Raw genomic sequence first — 27368 nt, 5'->3', positions numbered from 1 at the left:
AAATACCCCTGCAGGAATTATATATATATTTAATGATAAAGAATGTATTTTCGGACTTCAATTTTAAAGAAAAATAAGGGATCAATAACCCGTGGGTGTTTCTTGAGGAACATTAAACCAGGTCAGAAACGATTACTGAATTAATTATAATTGAGGATCAAGAAAAATACGTAAAAGAGAGGAGGTTACACTTTTTCTGCAGGGGAATTTAAATCTCCGGCTGACCGAAGCTAAGCTTCCTTCGACTCCTCGTCGATGCTTACTCTCTTGCGGGAAGCAGCGCACGAAGGGATCACCGCTGAAGCCGGGACTGCAGGAGCAGATGGGGTTGTGGTTAACCACGCGGCAGAGGGCGTTGTTGCCACAGGTGCCCGGGCAGGGATCCTTGCAGCGCTCGTTGAGGCACGACTTGTCCTGCGCGCACTCCGAGCTGCTCATGCACTCGGGCCGGCAGTTGGGAGGGGAACCGATGTAGTTGGGAACACAGGAGCAGACTGCGTGGCCATTGACCGGACGACAGTTGCTGTAGAGGCCGCAGGGCGAGGGCTGGCAGGGATTTTCGGGCACTATGGGGTCGGGATCTACGGGCGTGGTAAAGGCGGCTATTAATAGGGTTCCTAACCAAGGACCTAACTTGCAGTGAAGGAAGGGTAGTATCAATGTAGAAAGGATGGTATAAAGCTAAAGATATACCAGGGCAAATTTATAGGTTTACGTTATGCAGGTTTATGTTAAACCGATAACTTGGAGTTAAGCAGCTATCTTCCTTCTTTATAAAATCCCATCTACCTAGGTACTTTCCATAACTGCTAACGTGACTAGATCTTACATCGAATTTCTGGGACCAGGTGGCAACCAACGATGGGGTTACCCGTGTAACCAGGCAGACACTCGCAGTTGGGAGCGTGGTTAAAGACGGCGCACTGGGCGTTGTGGCCACACATTCCTGGACACGGATCCACGCACTTCTGGTTGACACAGGCACGCGTCCTGGGACAGTCCGAGTTGATGACACACTCAGGGCGACACTCGACGTACGGATCGCCAAAGTACTCCGGAAGACACTTGCAGGCGGCGGCCTGGTTTCTTTCCTCGCAAAGAGCATTCAAACCACACGGACTGGGACGACAGGGTTGGATCACCTCAATGGGCGCTGTATGGGCGGGGCAAGCAGGGGAAATAAGTATCTAACCACTTAAGGAAACCCTCAAAAAACCTACTCTCAATGATCTTGTAGCAGCCGGAGAATGGATCGCCGGAGAAGCCAGGTTCGCACATGCAGACCGGGGCATGCAGGCTGACATGGCAGAGTGCGTTATTTCCACATGCTCCGATACAAGGATCAGCACATCGAGCGTTGACGCAGGCCATTCTGGCCGGGCACTCGGAATTGATACTGCACTCCGGCCGACAGCCAGGCGGACGTCCTATGTAGTTTGTTACGCAGGAGCAGACTGCTCCGGTGCTCGAAACCTGGCACTGAGAGTTGGGTCCACAAGGTGAAGGCACACAAGGATTGGCCGGTACAATGGGATCGGCTATTGGCGGTGGTTCTACAACACAATGATACGCTAAGTTGGAATCTATCTTTTTGGGGGAAGACCTTATCGAAAACCTACTTCTTTCAGGCACACACTGGTGGAACGGATCACCTGTGTAGCCATCGTAACAACTGCAGATTGGTGAGTGATTGGTGCAGCGACAACGGGCATTGTAGCCGCATGTTCCGGGACAAGGATCTTTGCACCGTTGGTTGATACAGGCCCTATCCGAGGGACACTCGGCACTGGTCATGCACTCGGGCCTGCAGTTGGGCGGAGCGCCCATGTAGTCTGGCAAGCAGGCACACACGGGACGATCCCCAACCACGTGACAAGTGCTGAACAGGCCACAAGGCGAGGGTCTACAAGGGTCTTTGGGTAGGGGTAGGTACATATCTATAGGGGGAGAGGATAGAGCAGTTAGATGAAGGATTCTGGACCGAGGCGGGGTATAAGAGGGCGGGTCGATTTGACACCGGAGATGAGGACTCTAGTCAACGAATTTGGGATTTGATTTTCTGTTTATCATTACTGTTGAATAACTTAATTATTAGACTCAATTGGATACATGAACTAGACTATCTCTCACAAATCGACCCACCCCAGGATAGAGTCATACTTGAGGGCCTTTCGACGCATGCGCGCAGTGGATTGCCGGTGAAACCCGGCTCACAACTGCACACAGGCTGGTGATGGGCCACCCGGCAGATGGCATTGAATCCGCAGGCATTGGCGCAAGGATCGCGACACTTCATATTGATACAGGCCCGGTTGCCGGGACAATCACTATTCTGCACGCATTCTGGGCGGCAATTGATATACGGATCACCGAAATAGTTCTGGATGCAGGTGCAGGAGCCGACTCCATTGCGCACGCGACAAATAGCATTGGCACCACATGGCGATGGGTAGCATGGGTCGGAGGGTGGATCTGGCACCACGACTGTCATGGTCATGAAAATAGCAAGCAGGCAATGCGGATGCATACAGAGAAATGTACAAACACAATAGACTTAAGACTAAATAATAATAATATAAATAGAAGATAGATAGATACATAGATAGAGGTCATAATATGTACACAATACGAGGAACATGCATAAGATGTACACCACAATACCAATACTTCCAAGGCACCACTGAAAGGAACATTTAACATTAAGGGCACGTCTCGAGCACACATCCGTGCTCCTGGAAGGGATAGCAAACAGTCCAAAAATCTGTACTCACTCTCACGCATTCTGCAGGCGGTGTACGGATCACCCTCGAAGCTCTCAATGCAACTGCACTTGGGCTGATGGTTCTGAGTGGAGCACACGGCATTGAAGCCGCAAATTCCGATACAGGGATCTTCGCATCTTTGACGAATGCAAGCCCGATTCGATGGGCAATCCTGGTTAATCACACACTCCGGTCGGCAGTTTGGTGGGGCTCCAAACATTCCTGGGGCACAAGAGCACTCAGCTCTATTGTTAACATTGCGACAAACGGAATTGGAGCCACATGGGCTGGGCAGGCAAGGGTCCGCATGGCGTTCCGCTTCTGGTGGTGCTGGGAATTTTAATTGAATGATAAGCATAAATGCACTTAGATCGACATTAAAGGATATACTTACGTTTCGGCACACATTGTTCGAATGGATTACCAACATAGTTGGGTGGACAGGAGCAGATGGGATTGTGGTTGTTCACGCGACACTTGGCGTTGAATCCGCAATTCTCCGCACAGGGATCGGTACACTTCTGGTTTATGCAGGCCAGATGCTGGGCACACTCCGAGCTGACCACACATTCGGGTCTGCACTGAGGCGGAGCTCCAAAGTATCCAACCTGGCAGCTGCACGTGGGATGTCCTTCGACGGTGCGACAGACGCTGTTGGGTCCACACGGATTCGGCTCACACACGCTCTCGGGTCGCACAATAGGCAACCGCTTGCATCCTTCGAAGGGATTACCCTCGAATCCTCGAATGCAACTGCAAGAGGCCAAGTGGTTCACCACAGCGCACTCGGCATTAGCTCCACAGGCAGCAATGCAGGGATCGCGACAGTGCTGCTTAATGCAGGCCAGCGACGAAGGACACTCCGAGCTGTAGATACATTCCGGGCGACATCCGGTGCTGTACGGATCGCCATTGTAGGGCTCAATGCAGGTACACCGGGCGGCATTGTTGTGAGGTGTGCAAACAGCGTTCTCAGCACAAGGGTTCGGGTAGCATGGATCAATGTGGTCTTGGGGTCTCTCTGTAATCTTCTTGGTGCAACCGATGAAGGCATCTCCCTCGTAGTCATCATCGCAGCTACAGTGGGCGGAGTGTGCAATGACCGTACAACGGGCGTTGTGTCCACAGATGTTGGCACACGGATTCTGGCACTTCTCCTGGATGCAGGCCTTGTCCGAAGGACACTCGCTGCTCAGCGTGCACTCTGGGCGGCAATACGGCGGGCTGCCAATGTAGTTGGCCACACATGAGCAGACTGGTCGGTTCTGTTTGATCTGGCATATGGAGTTCGGTCCGCAGGGAGATGGCACGCATGGGTTCTTCGCCACAGCGATGTCGCGACCTGGATCCTGAACTGGTGAGCAGGCCACAAATGGATCACCCTCGAAGTTGACTTCGCAAGAGCAAATGGGATTGTGGTTAAGCACTTCGCAGCGGGCTCCACCACCGCAGATACCCGGGCAGGGATCGGCACACCTTTGGTTGAGACACGCCTGGTTGGGAGCGCACTCTGTGCTAACCACGCACTCTGGCTGGCAGACTGGTGGAGCTCCCTTGAAGTTCGGCAGACAGGAACAGGCTGCATAGCCATCTGGGGTAGCCTTGCAGCGAGAGTTGGGACCACAGGGCGATGGCTCACAGGGATTTGGTCGCGTTGCAGGTGGGGGCAGGTAGTGGGGATTACAGGCAATGGCGGCATCTCCCCTGTAGCCCTCGGCACAGATGCACACCGGGGCGTGGTTGACCACTCGGCACACGGCATTGATGCCACAAACGCCGGCACAAGCCTCCACGCACTTGGAATTTTGACAGGCCTTCTCCGCCGGGCAGTCGCTGTTGAGCACGCACTCCGGCCGGCAACCGATATGTGGGTCTCCGAAGTAACCCTTGCGGCAGACGCAGGCCAGGCCGCTGTGCTGTCTCTTGCACTCCGCGTTTGCTCCACAACGGAGCTTGGCGCAGCTAGGTTGTGGTGGTGGCTCCACCACCGACTGCGTAGTGCACTGTTCGTAGGGGTTTCCAAATAGACCCGTGGGGCAAGCACAGACGGGGTTGTGTTCGTATACATTGCAGATGGCGTTTCGGCCACATGATCCAGGGCAGGGATCCTGACAGCGCTGACCCAAACAGGCGCGATCGAAGGGACAATCCGAATTGGCCACACATTCCGGTCGGCAGCGGGGATTCTGCTGGGCATTGGGACCGAAGCAGGGATCACAAAGGGCCACTCCATCGCCGAACACCGAGCAAACATCATGGGGTCCACAGGGCGACGGGGCACACGGATCCCGCGAAACGTTCTTCAGTATTCCAATGGGCACGCACTGCAAGAAGGCATCTCCCACGAATCCGTCCAAGCACAGACATACTGGCGTGTGCTGGCGCACATTGCAGATGGCATTGATGCCGCAGATAGCTCCGGCACAGGGATCCACACACTTGTGGTTTATGCACGACAAGGAATCACCGCAATCCGAGTTGATGTCGCACTCCGGCCGGCATCCCGACTGAGGATCACCCAAGTAACCTGGGATGCAGGAGCAGACAGCTCGGTTGTTCAGCAACTTGCACTCACTATTCCTTCCACATGGGCTTGGAACGCAAGGATTCGTCTTGGGATGATCCAGTGCATAGCAGCGAACTCCCGGGTTGCCAGTCAATCCGGCATTGCAAGAGCAAACCGGGTGATGTTCTTCCACTTGGCAGTGGGCTCCTTGGCCACAGGCTCCGGGGCAGGGATCGTAACAGCGGTAGCCCATGCAGGCCTTGCTGTTCGGACAATCAGCGTCCACCTGGCACTCGTAGCCATGGCAGCCAATCAGGGATGTGGGATCACCGGACAAGCCGTCGGGACAAACGCAAGCGGTCTGTCCGTCACCGGCCACCACGCAGTTGGCATTGGGTCCACAGGGATTGGGATCGCAAACTGTGCGACTGGGCTCACGGCATCCTTGATAGGCATCACCCACGTACCCGGAGCGACAGTAGCATTCCTCGCGATTTCCGGCCACATAACAGTCGGCATTCCTGCCACAAGGTCCTGGTTGGCAAAGCTCAATAGTAACGGCTGGCTTGTCGCACAACCTAAAGGGATTTCCAATCTTGTTGTCCGGACAGTAGCAGACGGGCTGACGCGATGAATCGCAGATGGCACCAACTCCACAGGGATTGGGATCGCACGGATTAATGGGTTCCACGCAGCCACGGATGGTGTTCGGGCTCTCCACGTAGTTCGGCAGGCAGGTGCACTTGGAGAAACCATTGCTGAGCACGGAGCACTGGGTATTTGGACCACAAGGTGACGGATCGCAGGGATTTGAGGGCAGTTCACAGGGAATCGACGGCGGTTGACCCTCGTACTCCGGCAGGCAGAAGCAAATAGGGTTACCATCCACGCGACGGCATCCGGAGTTGGGTCCACAAGGGTTCGGCGTGCATTCATCTCCCTCAGGAACTATAAAAAGATCAAAATATGGATTAATTTTGTATCTCCTATAATACCTAAAACTATAGTCAACACTCACTGCAATTCTTGAAGGGATTTCCGGTAAGACCCTTGGGGCAGTAGCAGATGGGGTTGCCATTGTCCAGCTCGCACAGGGCATTTAAGCCACATGGATTGGGGTCGCAAGGGTCCTGAGGTGGACTGCAGCCCACCTGGGGATTGCCGTTGTAGCCGGGAGGGCACTTGCACACGCCACGATGGTTGACCACATCGCAGAGGGCAAAAGCTCCACACTGGCAGGGCGATGAGCACTTGCCGTTGATGCAGGCCTGACTGGAATCACACTCGGAATCGGAACGGCAACCCTGACTGGGAAGACACTGCACATAGGCATTTCCGAGGAACCCGGGCAGGCAGCGACAGTCAGTTCCATGGTTTACGGGTATACACTCGGCATTCTCGCCGCACGAGTCCTCTTGGCAGGGATTGATGCAGCGCCGGTTCAGGCGATCGCAGAGCTTCGTCGGCGGACAATCCTCGTTGTATTGACAGACATGGGTACGTGCTGTGGTTTTGGTTAGGGTTACGGTGCGATTCGGTTGGATCGGTGGGTGTATTTATAGTTTGTTGGTTGGTTTTTAGAGTTGATTGTGGTGTCAGGACGGTACAAGTTTTATACATGTGTCGTGGTGTACGGGGATTTGTACAGTGTATGAAAGAGAGAAAGATTTGTTGAAAACGAGACATGGTGACACATTAGCAGAGGATTTCTTGAAGGACAACATAGGTGCGCCATCGTGTTGATCAGGGGTATACTAACCTGGCTGACAACCAACAAATCCATTGCCCTGGAAGCCATCCGCGCAGCTGCAATCCGCTGCATGGTTGGTGTTGATGCACACGGCATTCGTGGAACAGGGATCATGGACATCGCAGGGATGCTGGCAGAGCTGGTTGATGCACGCCTCCGTGACACCACAGTCCGAATTGTCAGTGCATTCAACTGGAAGTTGGTAAACAATGTTATCAAGGAAGCAGCAGCAAAGCATTTATAGTCAAAGTCTTGATAGTTAATCCCATGCATTAAGTGAAGTTGGTTGATTAAGTGATTAGTGCCTTACTTGAGGTTTGAGTGCTTATACACTTGACCATCGGATTGCCCTCATGGCCCTGCGGGCAGGTGCAAACTGGTCGATGACTCTTGGCCGTGCACTTGGCCGTCGCGGCACAAATCTTGGCAAACTCGCACGGATCCTGACACAGACCCATGTAACAGGCCTCGCTCTCAATGCAGTCGTTGTTAGATTGACAGGGTTCGGGTGTTTTCGGTGAACCCGGCTGTCCTACTTGTTAGAAAGGATTTAGTGAGTTAAATAGTTAATTAAATGATGATGGTATTTCTTTTAAACAAAACCATAAATATGTACAAGGGCTATGCTAGGTATGTACAATTTTTACAACAAAATTAATTGGTAGTGCCGGAGAACAAGCCCTATACATAGGAATGTATGTACAATTGAACTGTTTTAGTGCCACTTTGGGAAAACGAGATTGACATATATTAAAATATAACTTCATAAGTAACCAATTTAAAGGGCTTTAATGGGCTAGATCCCAAAGTGGCGTGCAAGTCACGTATTAAGTTAATATACCTTTCTTACGGCAATGGCCCATCTCACAGTGCTCGTTAGGGGCACAGTTAGTATCTATTGTACATGGGTTAATTAATGAGGTGTCAGTGGTGTTGCCCAGCGGAGCAATCATGGTGTTGTAGACCTCCGTGGTGGTGCCCTCCATGGTGGGCAACTCGATCGGCCATGGCGTCGTGGTATCTGGGACTTCGTTCGAAGTATCCAGCCGGGTGGTCTTCATTTTGGGCGTCGTAGTGGATCGCTTCTGACTGTCACTTATGATATCTTCGCCGCGCAACGTGGTCGTCTGGATCGTGGGCCTCGGAGTTGGTGTATCGGTGATATTGTTCTCACCATCGCGATAGCGCCTCGTGGCATCGGTGTGGGAGGTGGTGCTTTCTGTGTCTGGTTTGTGATTCTTACTGGTCTGGTTAGTAGCGCTTGTGATTGTGCTCGATTCAGTGCTAGTGGAGGAAGTGGTAGTAGTGGTTGTGGTCGTGGTTCTTGTGGAGACCCTTGTGGTTGTCGGCGTCGTTTTGACGCCTGTGTTTGGGTTAGCTGTTGTTCTTGGTTTCGTTGGTATCTTGGTAGATGTGGAGTTCTTGGTAGTAATAGTTGTTATTGTTACGTTAGCTAAGGAGAGAGATGTATTTACAGGGGTAACGGGAGGTTAATTTAATATTAGAATATGTACACATTGTATTTACACTTAACATTAGGTGTTTTAGGTTGATTAAGGAAGTTGAACTTACCCTTTATACAAGCTCCGGTTGTGGGATCGCAGTTCGCGCCTGGTGGACAATGCTCACAGCCAGGTGTGCGACCATGTTCTATAGGATTAATTAATTAATCATTTAAATCTAATTCTAATTTTTCATTGATACCCACCGGCTGAGCAGAGCGGATTATGGTTGAACACACGGCAATCTTCATTGCGGCCGCACGGATTATTGTAGGTGCAGGGATCCACGCAAAGAGCATTAATGCACGCCTGCTGGGAGGGGCACTCATCACTCGTTGCGCAACCGATTTCTATTCACGAAGGACATTTACAACATTAGTTGGGGTAATCATAGACATTTTATCTTAGCACCTAAGTGCGTTAATAATTAAAGTCGTTTTAATTTAAGTCATTCCTTTTATTTAGGTCAAGAATCCTGTTCGGTAGGTAGTTTTCTTTTTCATTAATTTTTCAATGCAGTTAGTATAACTTTTTCTTTTAATACTCCATATTATGCTTTCGTTCAAATCCAGAATCAAGCAAACTAAATACTATGTAGCAGGCCTTAGAATTAGTTAAATAATGTTTAGTTTTTAGCTGTTGCTTAAACAACATATACACATGCAAAAGCATTAGGTGAGTAGTGCAAATATATGCTAAGGTTTGTTATTATTAATATGCCATACACCACATGCAATACTTGTTTCTAATACACTTACGATACATGATTAACGACAACGAGTATGTACTAAATACAACAAAATCAACACAGATTAGATCACATTCGAAAGGTCTCGCGCTGAGATAAAAGACATGCGAGTTGAGATCATTCGAAGACATAACGAAAAACATTCAAGGTGGTGTGGACGATGGCTGAGGATTTGATGATGATTCTTGCAGCAGGCATTCAGGCAGACAACAAGCAGGCAACTAACATGAACGAGCAACATTGCAACAAAAATCGACATGCAAACGACTGCTGTAGAGAGTGAATTCCCCGGGAACTCCCATTGGCATTCGGTCAAAAGCTTTTTTGGTGGACACACAGAGTTCAAACTATCGGGTGCTGCTCGTGGTGAAGATCTCGGTGGGTGAAGGTGCAAGGCTTTCGACGAAATACAGCCAGAGAAGCAGTAAATATAAAAGGGGTAACAGAGACAAATGCATTCGGAGAAGTTTAAAACAAAGAACACACGGGAATTGCGGAAAATAATCCAAATGGTTGCATGCAAGGTGCCCTCAGTATTTGAATGGCTTGTCATACATATATATGGGCCACAAGAAGGATAATGACTGGAGATCCAAGAGAAGAGAAAGAAATCATGACATCAAACTGAAGTAGGCTACTACAATTTGCCAGTTTTGTGATTGGCGTTGAGAGTAGTCGGCGTTGCCACGATGCCAAGAGTTTACCGCAACCCTGTGGTTCCTTGCAATTCATTCATTATGATTTGATAACAAGACTTAAAACCTATATACACAACTTTAGTTACCTGCTTTCATAGAGCAATCGGGTCTATTTACATCATCGGCCGTATCGCAGATGCACATTGTGGTGTGGTTTAAAGTACGACAAGTAGTCAGATTCTGCACGGTGCACAGGTTGGAAAAGTATTCACAGGGCGATATGCACAACCCTCCTAAGCAAGTCTGTTCGTCCAAGCAGTCATGTTCTGTTCTACAGCTTCTTACGAATTCAGTCGTTGTCGTTGGGGTTTCGGGACTTTTGGAAGAAATACTTCTATCCGTTGACCCTTCAGGAAGAGTAGTTTCTCCAATGACCCTTGCGGTAGTCACTTCGCTGGGATATTGGGTCGTCTGTTCTGCTACTTGCCCGTGCGTTGTACCAATAGGGATATTTGTTGTGGGTTGGGCCGTGATTGATGGGACACTGGTTCCTAACGATCCTGGACTAAGAGTAGAGCTCTCGTAAGAACTGGTTGGTACTTCCCCAGTAGATTCGGTCGTTTGTTTAGTCATATGACCCGGTGTTGTGTTAGGAGAGAAAGTAGTGGGTGTTTTTGGACTTTCGGGAGGAATACTTCTATCGGTCGACCCTTCAGGAAGAGTAGTAGAGAAAGTAGTGGGTGTTTCTGGACTTTCGGAAGGAGTACTTTTATCCGTTGACCCTTCAGGAAGAGCAGTTTCTCCAATGACCCTTGCGGTAGTCACTTCGCTGGGATATTGGGTCGTCTGTTCTGCTACTTGCCCGTGCGTTGTACCAATAGGGATATTTGTTGTGGGTTGGGCCGTGATTGATGGGACACTGGTTCCTAACGATCCTGGACTAAGAGTAGAGCTCTCGTAAGAACTGGTTGGTACTTCCCCAGTAGATTCGGTCGTTTGTTTAGTCTTATGACCTGGTGTTGTGTCAGGGGAGAAAGTAGTGGGTGTTTTTGGACTTTCGGGAGGAATACTTCTATCGGTCGACCCTTCAGGAAGAGTAGTAGAGAAAGTAGTGGGTGTTTCTGGACTTTCGGAAGGAGTACTTCTATCCGTTGACCCTTCAGGAAGAGCAGTTTCTCCAATGTCCCTTGCGGTAGTCACTTCGCTGGGATATTGGGTCGCCTGTTCTGTTACTTGCCCGTGCGTTGTACCAATAGGGATATTTGTGGTGGGTTGGGCCGTGATTGATGGGACACTGGTTCCTAAAGATCCTGGACTAAGAGTTGAGCTCTCGTAAGAACTGGTTGGTACTTCCCCAGTAGATTCGGTCGTTTGTTTAGTCATATGACCCGGTGTTGTGTTAGGAGAGAAAGTAGTGCGTGCTTCTGGACTTTCGGAAGGAATACTTCTATCTGTCATCCCTTCAGGAAGAGTGGTTTCTCCAATGACCCTTGCGGTAGTCACTTCGCTGGGATATTGGGTCGCCTGTTCTGTTACTTGCCCGTGCGTTGTACCAATAGGGATATTTGTGGTGGGTTGGGCCGTGATTGATGGGACACTGGTTCCTAAAGATCCTGGACTAAGAGTTGAGCTCTCGTAAGAACTGGTTGGTACTTCCCCAGTAGATTCGGTCGTTTGTTTAGTCATATGACCTGGTGTTGTGCCAGGAGGGAAAGTCGTGGGTGTTTCTGGACTGTCGGAAGGAATACTTCTATCGGTCATCCCTTCAGGAAGAGTAGTTTCTCCAATGACTCTTGCGGTAGTCACTTCGCTGGGATATTGGGTCGTCCGTTCTGTTACTTGCCCTTGCGTTGTACCAATAGGGATAGTTGTGGTGGGTTGGGCCGTGATAGGTGGGACACTGGTTCCTAATGATCCTGGACTAAGAGTAGAGCTCTCGTAAGAACTGGTTGGTACTTCCCCAGTAGATTCGGTCGTTTGTTTAGTCATATGACCTGGTGTTGTGTCAGGAGAAAAAGTAGTGCGTGCTTCTGGACTTTCGGAAGGAAAACTTCTATCGGTCATCCCTTCAGGAAGAGTAGTTTCTCCAATGACCCTTGCGGTAGTCACTTCGCTGGGATATTGGGTCGTCCGTTCTGTTACTTGCCCTTGCGTTGTACCAATAGGGATAGTTGTGGTGGGTTGGGCCGTGATAGGTGGGACACTGGTTCCTAATGATCCTGGACTAAGAGTAGAGCTCTCGTAAGAACTGGTTGGTACTTCCCCAGTAGATTCGGTCGTTTGTTTAGTCATATGACCTGGTGTTGTGTCAGGAGAAAAAGTAGTGCGTGCTTCTGGACTTTCGGAAGGAAAACTTCTATCGGTCATCCCTTCGGGAAGAGTTGTTTCTCCAATGACCCTTGCGGTAGTCACTTCGCTGGGATATTGGGTCGTCCGTTCTGTTCCTTGCCCTTGCGTTGTACCAAGAGGAATATTTGTGGTGGGTTGGGGCGTGAATGATGGGACACTGGTTCCTAAAGATCCTGGACTAAGAGTTGAGCTCTCGTAAGAACTGGTTGGTACTTCCCCAGTAGATACGGTGGTTTGTTTAGTCATATGACCTGGTGTTGTGCCAGGAGAGAAAGTAGTGGGTGTTTCTCGACTTTCGGAAGGAATTCCTTTATCCGTTGCTCCACCACGAAGAGTAGTTTCTTCAATGACCCTTTCGGTAGGCACTTCGCTGGGATATTGGGTCGACTGTTCTGTTACTTGCCCTTGCGTTGTACCAATAGGGACATTTGTGGTGGGTTGGGCCCTGATAGGTGGGACACTGGTTCCTAACGATCCTGGACTAAGAGTAGAGCTCTCGTAAGAACTGGTTGGTACTTCCCCAGTAGATTCGGTCGTTTGTTTAGTCATATGACCTGGTGTTGTTCCAGGAGGGAAAGTCGTGGGTGTTTCTGGAGTTTCGGAAGGGATACTTTTATCGGTCGCCCCTCCAGTCACTTCGCTCGGATATTGGGTCTTCTGTTCTGTTACTTGCCCTTGCGTTGTACCAATAGGGACATTTGTGGTGGGTTGGGCCGTGATTGGTGGGACACTGGATCCTAACGATCCTGGACTAAGAGTAGAGCTCTCGTAAGAACTGGTTGGTACTTCCCCAGTAGATTCGGTCGTTTGTTTAGTCATATGACCTGGTGTTGTTCCAGGAGGGAAAGTCGTGGGTGTTTCTGGAGTTTCGGAAGGGATACTTTTATCGGTCGCCCCTCCAGTCACTTCGCTCGGATATTGGGTCTTCTGTTCTGTTACTTGCCCTTGCGTTGTACCAATAGGGACATTTGTGGTGGGTTGGGCCGTGATTGGTGGGACACTGGATCCTAACGATCCTGGACTAAGAGTAGAGCTCTCGTAAGAACTGGTTGGTACTTCCCCAGTAGATTCGGTCGTTTGTTTAGTCATATGACCTGGTGTTGTGTCAGGAGAGAAAGTAGTGCTTGCTTCTGGGCTTTCGGAAGAAAAACTTCTATCGGTCGGCCCTTCAGGAAGAGTTGTTTCTCCAATGACCCTTGCGGTAGTCACTTCTCTGGGATATTGAGTCGTCTGTTCTGTTACTTGCCCGTGCGTTTTACCAATAGGGATATTTGTGGTGGGTTGGGCCGTGATTGATGGGACACTGGTTCCTAACGATCCTGGACTAAGAGTAGAGCTCTCGTAAGAACTGGTTGGTACTTCCCCAGTAGATTCGGTCGTTTGTTTAGTGATATGACCTGGTGTTGTGCCAGGAGGGAAAGTCGTGGGCGTTTCTGGACTTTCGGAAGGAATACTTCTATCGGTCATCCCTTCAGGAAGAGTAGTTTCTCCAAGAACCTTTGCGGTAGTCACTTCGCTGGGATATTGGGTCGCCTGTTCTGTTACTTGCCCGTGCGTTTTACCAATAGGGATATTTGTGGTGGGTTGGGCCGTGATTGATGGGACACTGGTTCCTAACGATCCTGGACTAAGAGTAGAGCTCTCGTAAGAACTGGTTGGTACTTCCCCAGTAGATTCGGTCGTTTGTTTAGTCGTATGACCTGGTGTTGTGCCAGGAGAGAAAGTCGTGTGTGTTTCTGGACTTTCGGAAGGAATACTTCTATCCGTTGACCCTTCAGGAAGAGCAGTTTCTCCAATGACCCTTGCGGTAGTCACTTCGCTGGGATATTGGGTCGTCTGTTCTGCTACTTGCCCTTGCGTTGTACCAATAGGGATATTTGTGGTGGGTTGGGCCGTGATAGGTGGGACACTGGTTCCTAATGATCCTGGACTAAGAGTAGAGCTCTCGTAAGAACTGGTTGGTACTTCCCCAGTAGATTCGGTCGTTTGTTTAGTCATATGACCTGGTGTTGTGTCAGGAGAAAAAGTAGTGCGTGCTTCTGGACTTTCGGAAGGAAAACTTCTATCGGTCATCCCTTCAGGAAGAGTAGTTTCTCCAATGACCCTTGCGGTAGTCACTTCGCTGGGATATTGGGTCGTCCGTTCTGTTACTTGCCCTTGCGTTGAACCAATAGGGATAGTTGTGGTGGGTTGGGCCGTGATAGGTGGGACACTGGTTCCTAATGATCCTGGACTAAGAGTAGAGCTCTCGTAAGAACTGGTTGGTACTTCCCCAGTAGATTCGGTCGTTTGTTTAGTCATATGACCTGGTGTTGTGCCAGGAGGGAAAGTCGTGGGTGTTTCTGGACTGTCGGAAGGAATACTTCTATCGGTCATCCCTTCAGGAAGAGTAGTTTCTCCAATGACCCTTGCGGTAGTCACTTCGCTGGGATATTGGGTCGTCTGTTCTGTTACTTGCCCTTGCGTTGTACCATTAGGGATATTTGTGGTGGGTTGGGCCGTGATAGGTGGGACACTGGTTCCTAACGATCCTGGACTAAGAGTAGAGCTCTCGTAAGAACTGGTTGGTACTTCCCCAGTAGATTCGGTCGTTTGTTTAGTCATATGACCTGGTGTTGTGTCAGGAGAAAAAGTAGTGCGTGCTTCTGGACTTTCGGAAGGAAAACTTCTATCGGTCATCCCTTCAGGAAGAGTAGTTTCTCCAATGACCTTTGCGGTAGTCACTTCGCTGGGATATTGGGTCGTCCGTTCTGTTACTTGCCCTTGCGTTGTACCAATAGGGATAGTTGTGGTGGGTTGGGCCGTGATAGGTGGGACACTGGTTCCTAATGATCCTGGACTAAGAGTAGAGCTCTCGTAAGAACTGGTTGGTACTTCCCCAGTAGATTCGGTCGTTTGTTTAGTCATATGACCTGGTGTTGTGTCAGGAGAGAAAGTAGTGCTTGCTTCTGGGCTTTCGGAAGAAAAACTTCTATCGGTCGGCCCTTCAGGAAGAGTTGTTTCTCCAATGACCCTTGCGGTAGTCACTTCGCTGGGATATTGGGTCGTCTGTTCTGCTACTTGCCCTTGCGTTGTACCAATAGGGATATTTGTGGTGGGTTGGGCCGTGATAGGTGGGACACTGGTTCCTAATGATCCTGGACTAAGAGTAGAGCTCTCGTAAGAACTGGTTGGTACTTCCCCAGTAGATTCGGTCGTTTGTTTAATCATATGAACTGGTGTTGTGCCAGGAGAGAAAGTAGTGGGTGTTTCTCGACTTTCGGAAGGAATTCCTTTATCCGTTGCTCCACCACGAAGAGTAGTTTCTTCAATGACCCTTTCGGTAGGCACTTCGCTGGGATATTGGGTCGACTGTTCTGTTACTTGCCCTTGCGTTGTACCAATAGGGACATTTGTGGTGGGTTGGGCCCTGATAGGTGGGACACTGGTTCCTAACGATCCTGGACTAAGAGTAGAGCTCTCCGAAGAACTGGTTGGTACTTCCCCAGTAGATACGGTCGTTTGTTTAATCATATGAACTGGTGTTGTGCCAGGAGAGAAAGTAATGGGTGTTTCTGGACTTTCGGAAGGAATACTTCTATCCGTTGACCCTTCAGGAAGAGCAGTTTCTCCAATGACCCTTCCGGTAGTCACTTCGCTAGGATATTGGGTCGTCTGTTCTGTTACTCGCCATTGCGTTGTACCAATAGGGATATTTGTGGTGGGTTGGGCCGTGATTGGTGGGACACTGGATCCTAACGATCCTGGACTAAGAGTAGAGCTCTCGTAAGAACTGGTTGGTACTTCCCCAGTAGATTCGGTCGTTTCTTTAATCATATGACCTGGTGTTGTTCCAGGAGGGAAAGTCGTGGGTGTTTCTGGAGTTTCGGAAGGGATACTTTTATCGGTCGCCTCTCCAGTCACTTCGCTCGGATATTGGGTCGTCTGTTCTGTTACTTGCCCTTGCGTTGTACCAATAGGGACATTTGTGGTGGGTTGGGCCGTGATTGGTGGGACACTGGATCCTAACGATCCTGGACTAAGAGTAGAGCTCTCGTAAGAACTGGTTGCTACTTCCCCAGTAGATTCGGTCGTTTGTTTAGTCATATGACCTGGTGTTGTGTCAGGAGAGAAAGTAGTGCGTGCTTCTGGACTTTCGGAAGAAAAACTTCTATCGGCCATCCCTTCAGGAAGAGTAGTTTCTCCAATGACGGCGGTAGTCACTTCTCTGGGATATTGAGTCGTCTGTTCTGTTACTTGCCCGTGCGTTTTACCAATAGGGATATTTGTGGTGGGTTGGGCCGTGATTGATGGGACACTGGTTCCTAACGATCCTGGACTAAGAGTAGAGCTCTCGTAAGAACTGGTTGGTACTTCCCCAGTAGATTCGGTCGTTTGTTTAGTGATATGACCTGGTGTTGTGCCAGGAGGGAAAGTCGTGGGCGTTTCTGGACTTTCGGAAGGAATACTTCTATCGGTCATCCCTTCAGGAAGAGTAGTTTCTCCAAGAACCTTTGCGGTAGTCACTTCGCTGGGATATTGGGTCGCCTGTTCTGTTACTTGCCCGTGCGTTTTACCAATAGGGATATTTGTGGTGGGTTGGGCCGTGATTGATGGGACACTGGTTCCTAACGATCCTGGACTAAGAGTAGAGCTCTCGTAAGAACTGGTTGGTACTTCCCCAGTAGATTCGGTCGTTTGTTTAGTCGTATGACCTGGTGTTGTGCCAGGAGAGAAAGTCGTGTGTGTTTCTGGACTTTCGGAAGGAATACTTCTATCCGTTGACCCTTCAGGAAGAGCAGTTTCTCCAATGACCCTTGCGGTAGTCACTTCGCTGGGATATTGGGTCGTCTGTTCTGCTACTTGCCCTTGCGTTGTACCAATAGGGATATTTGTGGTGGGTTGGGCCGTGATAGGTGGGACACTGGTTCCTAATGATCCTGGACTAAGAGTAGAGCTCTCGTAAGAACTGGTTGGTACTTCCCCAGTAGATTCGGTCGTTTGTTTAGTCATATGACCTGGTGTTGTGTCAGGAGAAAAAGTAGTGCGTGCTTCTGGACTTTCGGAAGGAAAACTTCTATCGGTCATCCCTTCAGGAAGAGTAGTTTCTCCAATGACCCTTGCGGTAGTCACTTCGCTGGGATATTGGGTCGTCCGTTCTGTTACTTGCCCTTGCGTTGTACCAATAGGGATAGTTGTGGTGGGTTGGGCCGTGATAGGTGGGACACTGGTTCCTAATGATCCTGGACTAAGAGTAGAGCTCTCGTAAGAACTGGTTGGTACTTCCCCAGTAGATTCGGTCGTTTGTTTAGTCATATGACCTGGTGTTGTGCCAGGAGGGAAAGTCGTGGGTGTTTCTGGACTGTCGGAAGGAATACTTCTATCGGTCATCCCTTCAGGAAGAGTAGTTTCTCCAATGACCCTTGCGGTAGTCACTTCGCTGGGATATTGGGTCGTCTGTTCTGTTACTTGCCCTTGCGTTGTACCATTAGGGATATTTGTGGTGGGTTGGGCCGTGATAGGTGGGACACTGGTTCCTAACGATCCTGGACTAAGAGTAGAGCTCTCGTAAGAACTGGTTGGTACTTCCCCAGTAGATTCGGTCGTTTGTTTAGTCATATGACCTGGTGTTGTGTCAGGAGAAAAAGTAGTGCGTGCTTCTGGACTTTCGGAAGGAAAACTTCTATCGGTCATCCCTTCAGGAAGAGTAGTTTCTCCAATGACCTTTGCGGTAGTCACTTCGCTGGGATATTGGGTCGTCCGTTCTGTTACTTGCCCTTGCGTTGTACCAATAGGGATAGTTGTGGTGGGTTGGGCCGTGATAGGTGGGACACTGGTTCCTAATGATCCTGGACTAAGAGTAGAGCTCTCGTAAGAACTGGTTGGTACTTCCCCAGTAGATTCGGTCGTTTGTTTAGTCATATGACCTGGTGTTGTGTCAGGAGAGAAAGTAGTGCTTGCTTCTGGGCTTTCGGAAGAAAAACTTCTATCGGTCGGCCCTTCAGGAAGAGTTGTTTCTCCAATGACCCTTGCGGTAGTCACTTCGCTGGGATATTGGGTCGTCTGTTCTGCTACTTGCCCTTGCGTTGTACCAATAGGGATATTTGTGGTGGGTTGGGCCGTGATAGGTGGGACACTGGTTCCTAATGATCCTGGACTAAGAGTAGAGCTCTCGTAAGAACTGGTTGGTACTTCCCCAGTAGATTCGGTCGTTTGTTTAATCATATGAACTGGTGTTGTGCCAGGAGAGAAAGTAGTGGGTGTTTCTCGACTTTCGGAAGGAATTCCTTTATCCGTTGCTCCACCACGAAGAGTAGTTTCTTCAATGACCCTTTCGGTAGGCACTTCGCTGGGATATTGGGTCGACTGTTCTGTTACTTGCCCTTGCGTTGTACCAATAGGGACATTTGTGGTGGGTTGGGCCCTGATAGGTGGGACACTGGTTCCTAACGATCCTGGACTAAGAGTAGAGCTCTCCGAAGAACTGGTTGGTACTTCCCCAGTAGATACGGTCGTTTGTTTAATCATATGAACTGGTGTTGTGCCAGGAGAGAAAGTAATGGGTGTTTCTGGACTTTCGGAAGGAATACTTCTATCCGTTGACCCTTCAGGAAGAGCAGTTTCTCCAATGACCCTTCCGGTAGTCACTTCGCTAGGATATTGGGTCGTCTGTTCTGTTACTCGCCATTGCGTTGTACCAATAGGGATATTTGTGGTGGGTTGGGCCGTGATTGGTGGGACACTGGATCCTAACGATCCTGGACTAAGAGTAGAGCTCTCGTAAGAACTGGTTGGTACTTCCCCAGTAGATTCGGTCGTTTCTTTAATCATATGACCTGGTGTTGTTCCAGGAGGGAAAGTCGTGGGTGTTTCTGGAGTTTCGGAAGGGATACTTTTATCGGTCGCCTCTCCAGTCACTTCGCTCGGATATTGGGTCGTCTGTTCTGTTACTTGCCCTTGCGTTGTACCAATAGGGACATTTGTGGTGGGTTGGGCCGTGATTGGTGGGACACTGGATCCTAACGATCCTGGACTAAGAGTAGAGCTCTCGTAAGAACTGGTTGCTACTTCCCCAGTAGATTCGGTCGTTTGTTTAGTCATATGACCTGGTGTTGTGTCAGGAGAGAAAGTAGTGCGTGCTTCTGGACTTTCGGAAGAAAAACTTCTATCGGCCATCCCTTCAGGAAGAGTAGTTTCTCCAATGACCCTTGCGGTAGTCACTTCGCTGGGATATTGGGTCGTCTGTTCTGTTACTTGCCCTAGCGTTGTACCAATAGGGATATTTGTGGTGGGTTGGGCAGTGATTGATGGGACACTGGTTCCTAACGATCCTGGACCAAGAGTAGAGCTCTCGTAAGAACTGGTTGGTACTTCCCCAGTAGATTCAGTCGTTTGTTTAGTCATATGACCTGGTGTTGTATCAGGAGAGAAAGTAGTGGGTGTTTCTGGTCTTTCGGAAGGAATACTTCTATCGGTCGGCCCTTCAGGAAGAGTTGTTTCTCCAATGACCCTTGCGGTAGTCACTTCTCTGGGATATTGAGTCGTCTGTTCTGTTACTTGCCCGTGCGTTTTACCAATAGGGATATTTGTGGTGGGTTGGGCCGTGATTGATGGGACACTGGTTCCTAACGATCCTGGACTAAGAGTAGAGCTCTCGTAAGAACTGGTTGGTACTTCCCCAGTAGATTCGGTCGTTTGTTTAGTGATATGACCTGGTGTTGTGCCAGGTGGGAAAGTCGTGGGCGTTTCTGGACTTTCGGAAGGAAAACTTCTATCGGTCATCCCTTCAGGAAGAGTAGTTTCTCCAAGAACCTTTGCGGTAGTCACTTCGCTGGGATATTGGGTCGCCTGTTCTGTTACTTGCCCGTGCGTTGTACCAACAGGGATATTTGTGGTGGGTTGGGCCCTAACATGTGGGACACTGGTTCCTAAAGATCCTGGACTAAGAGTAGAGCTCTCGTAAGAACTGGTTGGTACTTCCCCAGTAGATTCGGTCGTTTGCTTAGTCTTATGACCTGGTGTTGTGTCAGGGGAGAAAGTAGTGGGTGTTTTTGGACTTTCGGGAGGAATACTTCTATCGGTCGACCCTTCAGGAAGAGTAGTTTCTTCAATGACCCTTGCGGTAGTCACTTCGATGGGATATTGGGTCGTCTGTTCTGCTACTTGCCCGTGCGTTGTACCAATAGGGATATTTGTGGTGGGTTGGGCCGTGATTGATGGGACACTGGTTCCTAACGATCCTGGACTAAGAGTAGAGCTCTCGTAAGAACTGGTTGGTACTTCCCCAGTAGATTCGGGCGTTTGTTTAGTCATATGACCTGGTGTTGTGTCAGGAGAGAAAGTAGTGCGTGCTTCTGGACTTTCGGAAGAAAAACTTCTATCGGTCATCCCTTCAGGAAGAGTAGTTTCTCCAATGACCCTTGCGGTAGTCACTTCGCTGGGATATTGGGTCGTCTGTTCTGCTACTTGCCCTAGCGTTGTACCAATAGGGATATTTGTGGTGGGTTGGGCAGTGATTGATGGGACACTGGTTCCTAACGATCCTGGACTAAGAGTAGAGCTCTCGTAAGAACTGGTTGGTACTTCCCCAGTAGATGCGGTCGTTTGTTTAGTCATATGACCTAGTGTTGTGTCAGGAGAGAAAGTAGTGCGTGCTTCTGGACTTTCGGAAGGAATACTTCTATCCGTTGACCCTTCAGGAAGAGCAGTTTCTCCAATGACCCTTGCGGTAGTCACTTCGCTGGGATATTGGGTCGTCTGTTCTGTTACTTGCCCTCGCGTTGTACCAATAGGGACATTTGTGGTGGGTTGGGCCGTGATTGATGGGACACTGGTTCCTAACGATCCTGGACCAAGAGTAGAGCTCTCGTAAGAACTGGTTGGTACTTCCCCAGTAGATTCAGTCGTTTGTTTAGTCATATGACCTGGTGTTGTGTCAGGAGAGAAAGTAGTGGGTGTTTCTGGACTTTCGGAAGGAATACTTCTATCGGTCGCCCCTTTAGGAAGAGTTGTTTCTCCAATGACCCTTGCGGTAGTCACTTCTCTGGGATATTGAGTCGTCTGTTCTGTTACTTGCCCGTGCGTTGTACCAATAGGGATATTTGTTGTGGGTTGGGCCGTGATTGGTGGGACACTGGTTCCTAACGATCCTGGACTAAGAGTAGAGCTCTCGTAAGAACTGGTTGGTACTTCCCCAGTAGATTCGGTCGTTTGTTTATTGATATGACCTGGTGTTGTGCCAGGAGGGAAAGTCGTGGGCGTTTCTGGACTTTCGGAAGGAATACTTCTATCGGTCGACCCTTCAGGAAGAGTAGTTACTCCAAGGACCCTTGCGGTAGTCACTTCTCTGGGATATTGAGTCGTCTGTTCTGTTACTTGCACGTGCGTTGTACCAATAGGGATATTTGTTGTGGGTTGGGCCGTGATTGGTGGGACACTGGTTCCTAACGATCCTGGACTAAGAGTAGAGCTCTCGTAAGAACTGGTTGGTACTTCCCCAGTAGATTCGGTCGTTTGTTTAGTGATATGACCTGGTGTTGTGCCAGGAGAGAAAGTCGTGTGTGTTTCTGGACTTTCGGAAGGAATACTTCTATCCGTTGACCCTTCAGGAAGAGCAGTTTCTCCAATGACCCTTGCGGTAGTCACTTCGCTGGGATATTGGGTCGTCTGTTCTGTTACTTGCCCTTGCGTTGTACCAATAGGGATAGTTGTGGTGGGTTGGGCCGTGATAGGTGGGACACTGGTTCCTAACGATCCTGGACTAAGAGTAGAGCTCTCGTAAGAACTGGTTGGTACTTCGCCAGTAGATTCCGTCGTTTGTTTAGTCATATGACCTGGTGTTGTGTCAGGAGAGAAAGTAGTGGGTGTTTCTGGACTTTCGGAAGGAATACTTCTATCGGTCGACCCTTCAGGAAGAGTAGTTACTCCAAGGACCCTTGCGGTAGTCACTTCTCTGGGATATTGAGTCGTCTGTTCTGTTACTTGCACGTGCGTTGTACCAATAGGGATATTTGTTGTGGGTTGGGCCGTGATTGGTGGGACACTGGTTCCTAACGATCCTGGACTAAGAGTAGAGCTCTCGTAAGAACTGGTTGGTACTTCCCCAGTAGATTCGGTCGTTTGTTTATTGATATGACCTGGTGTTGTGCCAGAAGGGAAAGTCGTGGGTGTTTCTGGACTTTTGGAAGGGATACTTCTATCGGTCGCCCCTTCAGGAAGAGTTGTTTCTCCAATGACCCTTGCGGTAGTCACTTCTCTGGGATATTGAGTCGTCTGTTCTGTTACTTGCCCTTGCGTTGTACCAATAGGGATAGTTGTGGTGGGTTGGGCCGTGATAGGTGGGACACTGGTTCCTAACGATCCTGGACTAAGAGTAGAGCTCTCGTAAGAACTGGTTGGTACTTCGCCAGTAGATTCCGTCGTTTGTTTAGTCATATGACCTGGTGTTGTGTCAGGAGAGAAAGTAGTGGGTGTTTCTGGACTTTCGGAAGGAAAACTTCTATCGGTCGCCCCTTCAGTAAGAGTAGTTTCTCCAATGACCCTTGCGGTAGTCACTTCGCTGGGATATTGGGTCGTCTGTTCTGTTACTTGCCCGTGCGTTGTACCAATAGGGATATTTGTGGTGGGTTGGGCCGTGATAGGTGGGACACTGGTTCCTAATGATCCTGGACTAAGAGTAGAGCTCTCGTAAGAACTGGTTGGTACTTCCCCAGTAGATTCGGTCGTTTGTTTAGTCATTTGACCTGGTGTTGTGTCAGGAGAAAAAGTAGTGCGTGCTTCTGGACTTTCGGAAGGAAAACTTCTATCGGTCGCCCCTTCAGGAAGAGTAGTTTCTCCAATGACCCTTGCGGTAGTCACTTCGCTGGGATATTGGGTCGTCTGTTCTGTTACTTGCCCGTGCGTTGTACCAATAGGGATATTTGTGGTGAGTTGGGCCCTGATAGGTGGGACACTGGTTCCTAACGATCCTGGACTAAGAGTAGAGCTCTCGTAAGAACTGGTTGGTACTTCCCTAGTAGATTCGGTCGTTTGTTTAGTGATATGACCTGGTGTTGTTCCAGGAGGGAAAGTCGTGGGTGTTTCTGGAGTTTCGGAAGGGATACTTTTATCGGTCGCCTCTCCAGTCACTTCGCTCGGATATTGGGTCGTCTGTTCTGTTACTTGCCCTCGCGTTGTACCAATAGGGACATTTGTGGTGGGTTGGGCCGTGATTGGTGGGACACTGGATCCTAACGATCCTGGACTAAGAGTAGAGCTCTCGTAAGAACTGGTTGGTACTTCCCCAGTAGATTCGGTCGTTTGTTTAGTCATATGACCTGGTGTTGTGTCAGGAGAGAAAGTAGTGCGTGCTTCTGGACTTTCGGAAGAAAAACTTCTATCGGTCATCCCTTCAGGAAGAGTAGTTTCTCCAATGACCCTTGCGGTAGTCACTTCGCTGGGATATTGGGTCGCCTGTTCTGTTACTTGCCCGTGCGTTGTACCAATAGGGATAGTTGTGGTGGGTTGGGCCGTGATAGGTGGGACACTGGTTCCTAACGATCCTGGACTAAGAGTAGAGCTCTCGTAAGAACTGGTTGGTACTTCCCTAGTAGATTCGGTCGTTTGCTTAGTCATGTGATCTGGTGTTGTGCCAGGAGGGAAAGTCGTGGCTGTTTCTGGACTTTCGGAAGGCATACTCCTATCCTTTGTCCCTACTGGAGGAGAATCTTCTTCAATGACCTTTGCGGTAGTCACTTGGCTAGGATATTGGGTCGTCTGATCTGTTACCGTAGATGTTAGTGACGATGGACTAAGAGTAGTTTGGTTTAAAGTGTCATTTTCTGGTTTAGTCAAAGTAGCGTCAATCGACAGTTGTTTTGTCGTCTTGTAAGATTCGGTTGTACTTGTGTAAGAAATAGTGGTTTCGTTTTCGGCTTCAATATCGGTAAAGCGTGTTCTCATTTCAGTTTGGTTTGCCAATTGCATTATAGTGTACTTAACGCTGATCGAGTCCGTCGTGGTTTGAGTTTGATGGGTTGTAGTTTCGACAGTCCTTTCTGTCGGAATGCAGTCCGTGTCCGTCGTATTTGTCAAGGTGCTTGGGCAAATGCATATGGAAACCCTATGGCGCGATGCAACACACTTTACTGCGCCCGAACAGAATGTGTGACAAGAATCGATACATTGTCCCGACGATCCACATTGTTGTGCTTCACTGCAATCTTCGTTTGAGGTACAGTTGCCACCTGGCTTAGCTGCTTCAAATTAACAGGGTTGGGGTTTTTTACATAATTTTGGGGGGTTTCGAGTGGAGTATTTTGTACATATTTCAAAATAAAGGTGTAAGATTTAAAAAATAAAAAAATACGTTAAAATATTTACAAATATATACCAAATATAGATAGAAAGTGTAGAGCTACAAAAATAAGGAAGGTGCACTATATATACAGAGGGGCGTACCTAGGGAATTACTGTTGGAGATTTTGATCTAACTCTCTTGCATACGACTGCAAATGTCAACAAACATCGGAAGCTTTATAAACTATTTTACGGTTAATCAATTTAATCAAATTAGAAACGAACGCCTTTACTATTAGTTAGCTACATATTGGTGTTGAATTGGTTTAGGTTTTCCATTAGTATTACATCTCATTACCGTTTATTTAGATTCATAGGTTAAGATTTCATAGTACAAGTATTCAGGAGGCTTTTGATTAATAACTTGATTATTATCACTGTGAGCATGAGCGTGTGTGAATGTTCAGAAGAGTTTTCTTGTAATTGTGTCTTCATGTTATTGGTATTTCGGTTTGGTAACGATCCTCAGATCAAGTCTTGGACAACTCTTTTCAATTAAGTGCTTTAGCCCAGTCGCTGTGCTAGTGGCGTAAAGCATCTGACAGTGGGGTTATAAAGTCGCATGACTTGAACTTTTGGCTTGTAACTAAGCATTGGGCAGGTGAGTTGGCCATATCAGTAGGCGAAAGCTTGATACGGCTGCAGGTAGTTAATTTCTCAGACCTATGTACATTGGCACAAACGTTGCGCGGAAACAGATTGACAAGGCCCGAACATTAAACAGGTGTGGATGGCTTTGGTCAATATATTTCGTCGGGCAAATTTGCAAGTGTGCTTTATCGCTGTTTTACATTTTTTCGTGAGGGGACAGACAATAAGACAGAGCTAGCAAAAGGTGAGAGCGTGTGTGAGAGAGAGAGCAGGAAACAGAGATAATCGAGACAGAAACATAAGGCACTTTCACTCGTCAGAGAGCTGAGTGATAGAGAGTACTGTTGGTGCTTTACCTTTTTGACATCCATTCTTGGCATCGGCTATAAATCCAGCTGGGCAGAATTTACATATCGGCTTGTGATCCTCGACAATGCATGGCGAGTTGGGTGCGCACGAGGCAAACTCGCACGGATCGACGCACTTGAGCTTCCGGCAGGCCTGGCTCGCCGGACATCCGGCGTCGCGCAGGCAAATCGATATCGATGGCTGGCAGTCGCGCATGCAAATGCACACGGGCTTGTGGTTCTGCACCTCGCAGGACTTGTTCTCCGCACAGATGGCGGCTCTGCCCAGGGGCACGATGCACGGATTGCGGCACTTGCCATCGGTGCAGGCCATGTTCGAGGCACAGTCATCATCGCGGTAGCACTCCCGCTTATCCGGGGCACACGTCAGTTCCCCGTACTCGTTCACTATGAAGCCAGACTTGCAGATGCACACCGGCTGATGGCGTCGCGTCTCGCACTTCTTGTTGCTCTCGCAGATGAAGAGCGGATTGTTGCACGGATCTGTGCACTGGCCGTACTGGCCGCACTGCAACGTCTCCGGACACTCGGTGTCCCTGGAGCATGGGATCTGCTCCTTGGTCTTGGCATCCGTATCCTCCGACATGCACTTGGCATCGGGCTTGCACTCGACCTCCGGCCGGCCAATGTGGCAGCTGGGGCAGGAGCAGCGCGGACGATGCAGTACGGTTTTGCAGAGCGCATTCGAACCACACACGCCACGCATTGTACAAGGATCGCTGCAGTGTCCTTGGAGGCATGACTTTTCACTGGGACAATCCGTATCTGAGTAGCATTGTTCGGTGTCTATAACATTACATCCAGGGCAGGGAAGAACGAGAGAGAGATAGACAGGAGTTGTTTGGTTGTTTAAATGTTAATCGTTGGTGGGTGCATTCAACTATTCGGTGGCATAAACGGTACGGTACGCTACTAAATAGATATATCTTTCTTTGAGGGGGTATGGAAACACGTGGAAACGAAAGTGCGACATTGAAATCACCGAGTCAAAGGTGGGGCTTGAGTTTGATAGACGATAGTCTGGTGGAAGATTCAGATTCGGGGCTGATTGGGCCATTTGCATTAGACAGTGTAAACACAACGTTTTTGAAACAAGAGGGGTGGATGACTCGGATTAGACTTATATCTAGACGGTTTTTTTTTTTCTAAAAACAAATGGGAAAAACTTAAACGACAAAATATATAAAAAGTATATTCCAGTTTTTTGTTGGTTGGTTTCGATTTGGGCCTTTTTTTGCTTTAGTGTTTTTGTGTGTTTTATTCATGGTGTTCGGGTGGGGGGGTTGTGTATGTTGCGGAGGGTCGGTTTCTGTGTTCAATTAAGTGTCAGTGGGAATTTTTGTGGACTCGATTTTGGGGTTTGGGGTTTTGTGCAGGGGGTTTTGTTAAAGTAAAAGAAAAATTCAGCGGGGATTTGCAACGAGTTAAGATTAGAAACGGTGCTTTCGGAAATCAAAAGGTAACGTAAACAAAAATAAAACTGAAGAAAATTAAATTTTTAGCAGTTTTACTTAATCGGCTAACTTTAGTCAATCGGTGCAGTTAGTTTAGGCAGAAAACTGTGGCAAAATTGATTATTTATGGGTTTTGTCTAATTCAAATTGTAGAACTGTGAAGGGAACATCTCACAATAACTAGGGTTGTATGTTTTTCTACAAGGCAGGCCAAAACAATGCTTATCAATAAATTTGGCTGCCTCTGGTTTTGTCATTGGTAGGTATGAGTTCAATCGAGGTTATCGATCAGCGTACAAGTGAGCGAGTGGGGGTAGCAGTGAGAACAAGTGAGTATAGTTACAATCCTTGATGATTTACCATTTTTACGAGCGAGCATAGAGCC

At 48.8% G+C, this 27368-nt stretch overlaps 1 protein-coding gene and 1 long non-coding RNA gene across 6 annotated transcripts in view; one reads left to right on the top strand and one right to left on the bottom strand.

Annotated features, from left to right (window-relative positions):
- The window catches only part of LOC108027660 (uncharacterized), a 118618-nt gene that overhangs the window by 46987 nt on the left and 44263 nt on the right, over positions 1-27368 (bottom strand). Inside the window, exons 12-28 of one of the 5 annotated variants that reach the window (XM_050885001.1) lie at positions 25518-26315; positions 23883-24467; positions 19071-19100; positions 10053-11597; positions 8727-8870; positions 8591-8668; positions 7860-8471; positions 7329-7550; positions 7028-7210; positions 6287-6772; positions 3157-6216; positions 2772-3092; positions 2161-2484; positions 1620-1937; positions 1221-1553; positions 830-1153; positions 264-581 (exon numbers count right to left, since the gene is read on the bottom strand). In XM_050885001.1, the coding sequence (XP_050740958.1) occupies positions 264-581; positions 830-1153; positions 1221-1553; positions 1620-1937; positions 2161-2484; positions 2772-3092; positions 3157-6216; positions 6287-6772; positions 7028-7210; positions 7329-7550; positions 7860-8471; positions 8591-8668; positions 8727-8870; positions 10053-11597; positions 19071-19100; positions 23883-24467; positions 25518-26315 (9681 nt within the window). Of the gene's footprint in view, positions 1-263; positions 582-829; positions 1154-1220; positions 1554-1619; positions 1938-2160; positions 2485-2771; positions 3093-3156; positions 6217-6286; positions 6773-7027; positions 7211-7328; positions 7551-7859; positions 8472-8590; positions 8669-8726; positions 8871-10052; positions 12204-19070; positions 19644-20552; positions 20856-23279; positions 23737-23882; positions 24468-25517; positions 26316-27368 lie in introns of those variants that run through there. The other 4 variants (XM_050885002.1, XM_050885004.1, XM_050885005.1 and 1 more) reach the window with 4 other exon arrangements.
- Positions 19216-23807, top strand: LOC127010648 (uncharacterized). The gene is made up of 3 exons (XR_007763375.1): positions 19216-19238; positions 22572-22874; positions 23751-23807. It is a non-coding gene; the product is annotated as an uncharacterized LOC127010648 (long non-coding RNA).

This window comes from Drosophila biarmipes, chromosome 2L (assembly GCF_025231255.1).
Source record: "Drosophila biarmipes strain raj3 chromosome 2L, RU_DBia_V1.1, whole genome shotgun sequence".
Classification (NCBI taxonomy): domain Eukaryota; kingdom Metazoa; phylum Arthropoda; class Insecta; order Diptera; family Drosophilidae; genus Drosophila; species Drosophila biarmipes.
Note: the sequence above shows the minus strand (reverse complement) of the source record. Positions and strands in the feature narration are given on the sequence as shown.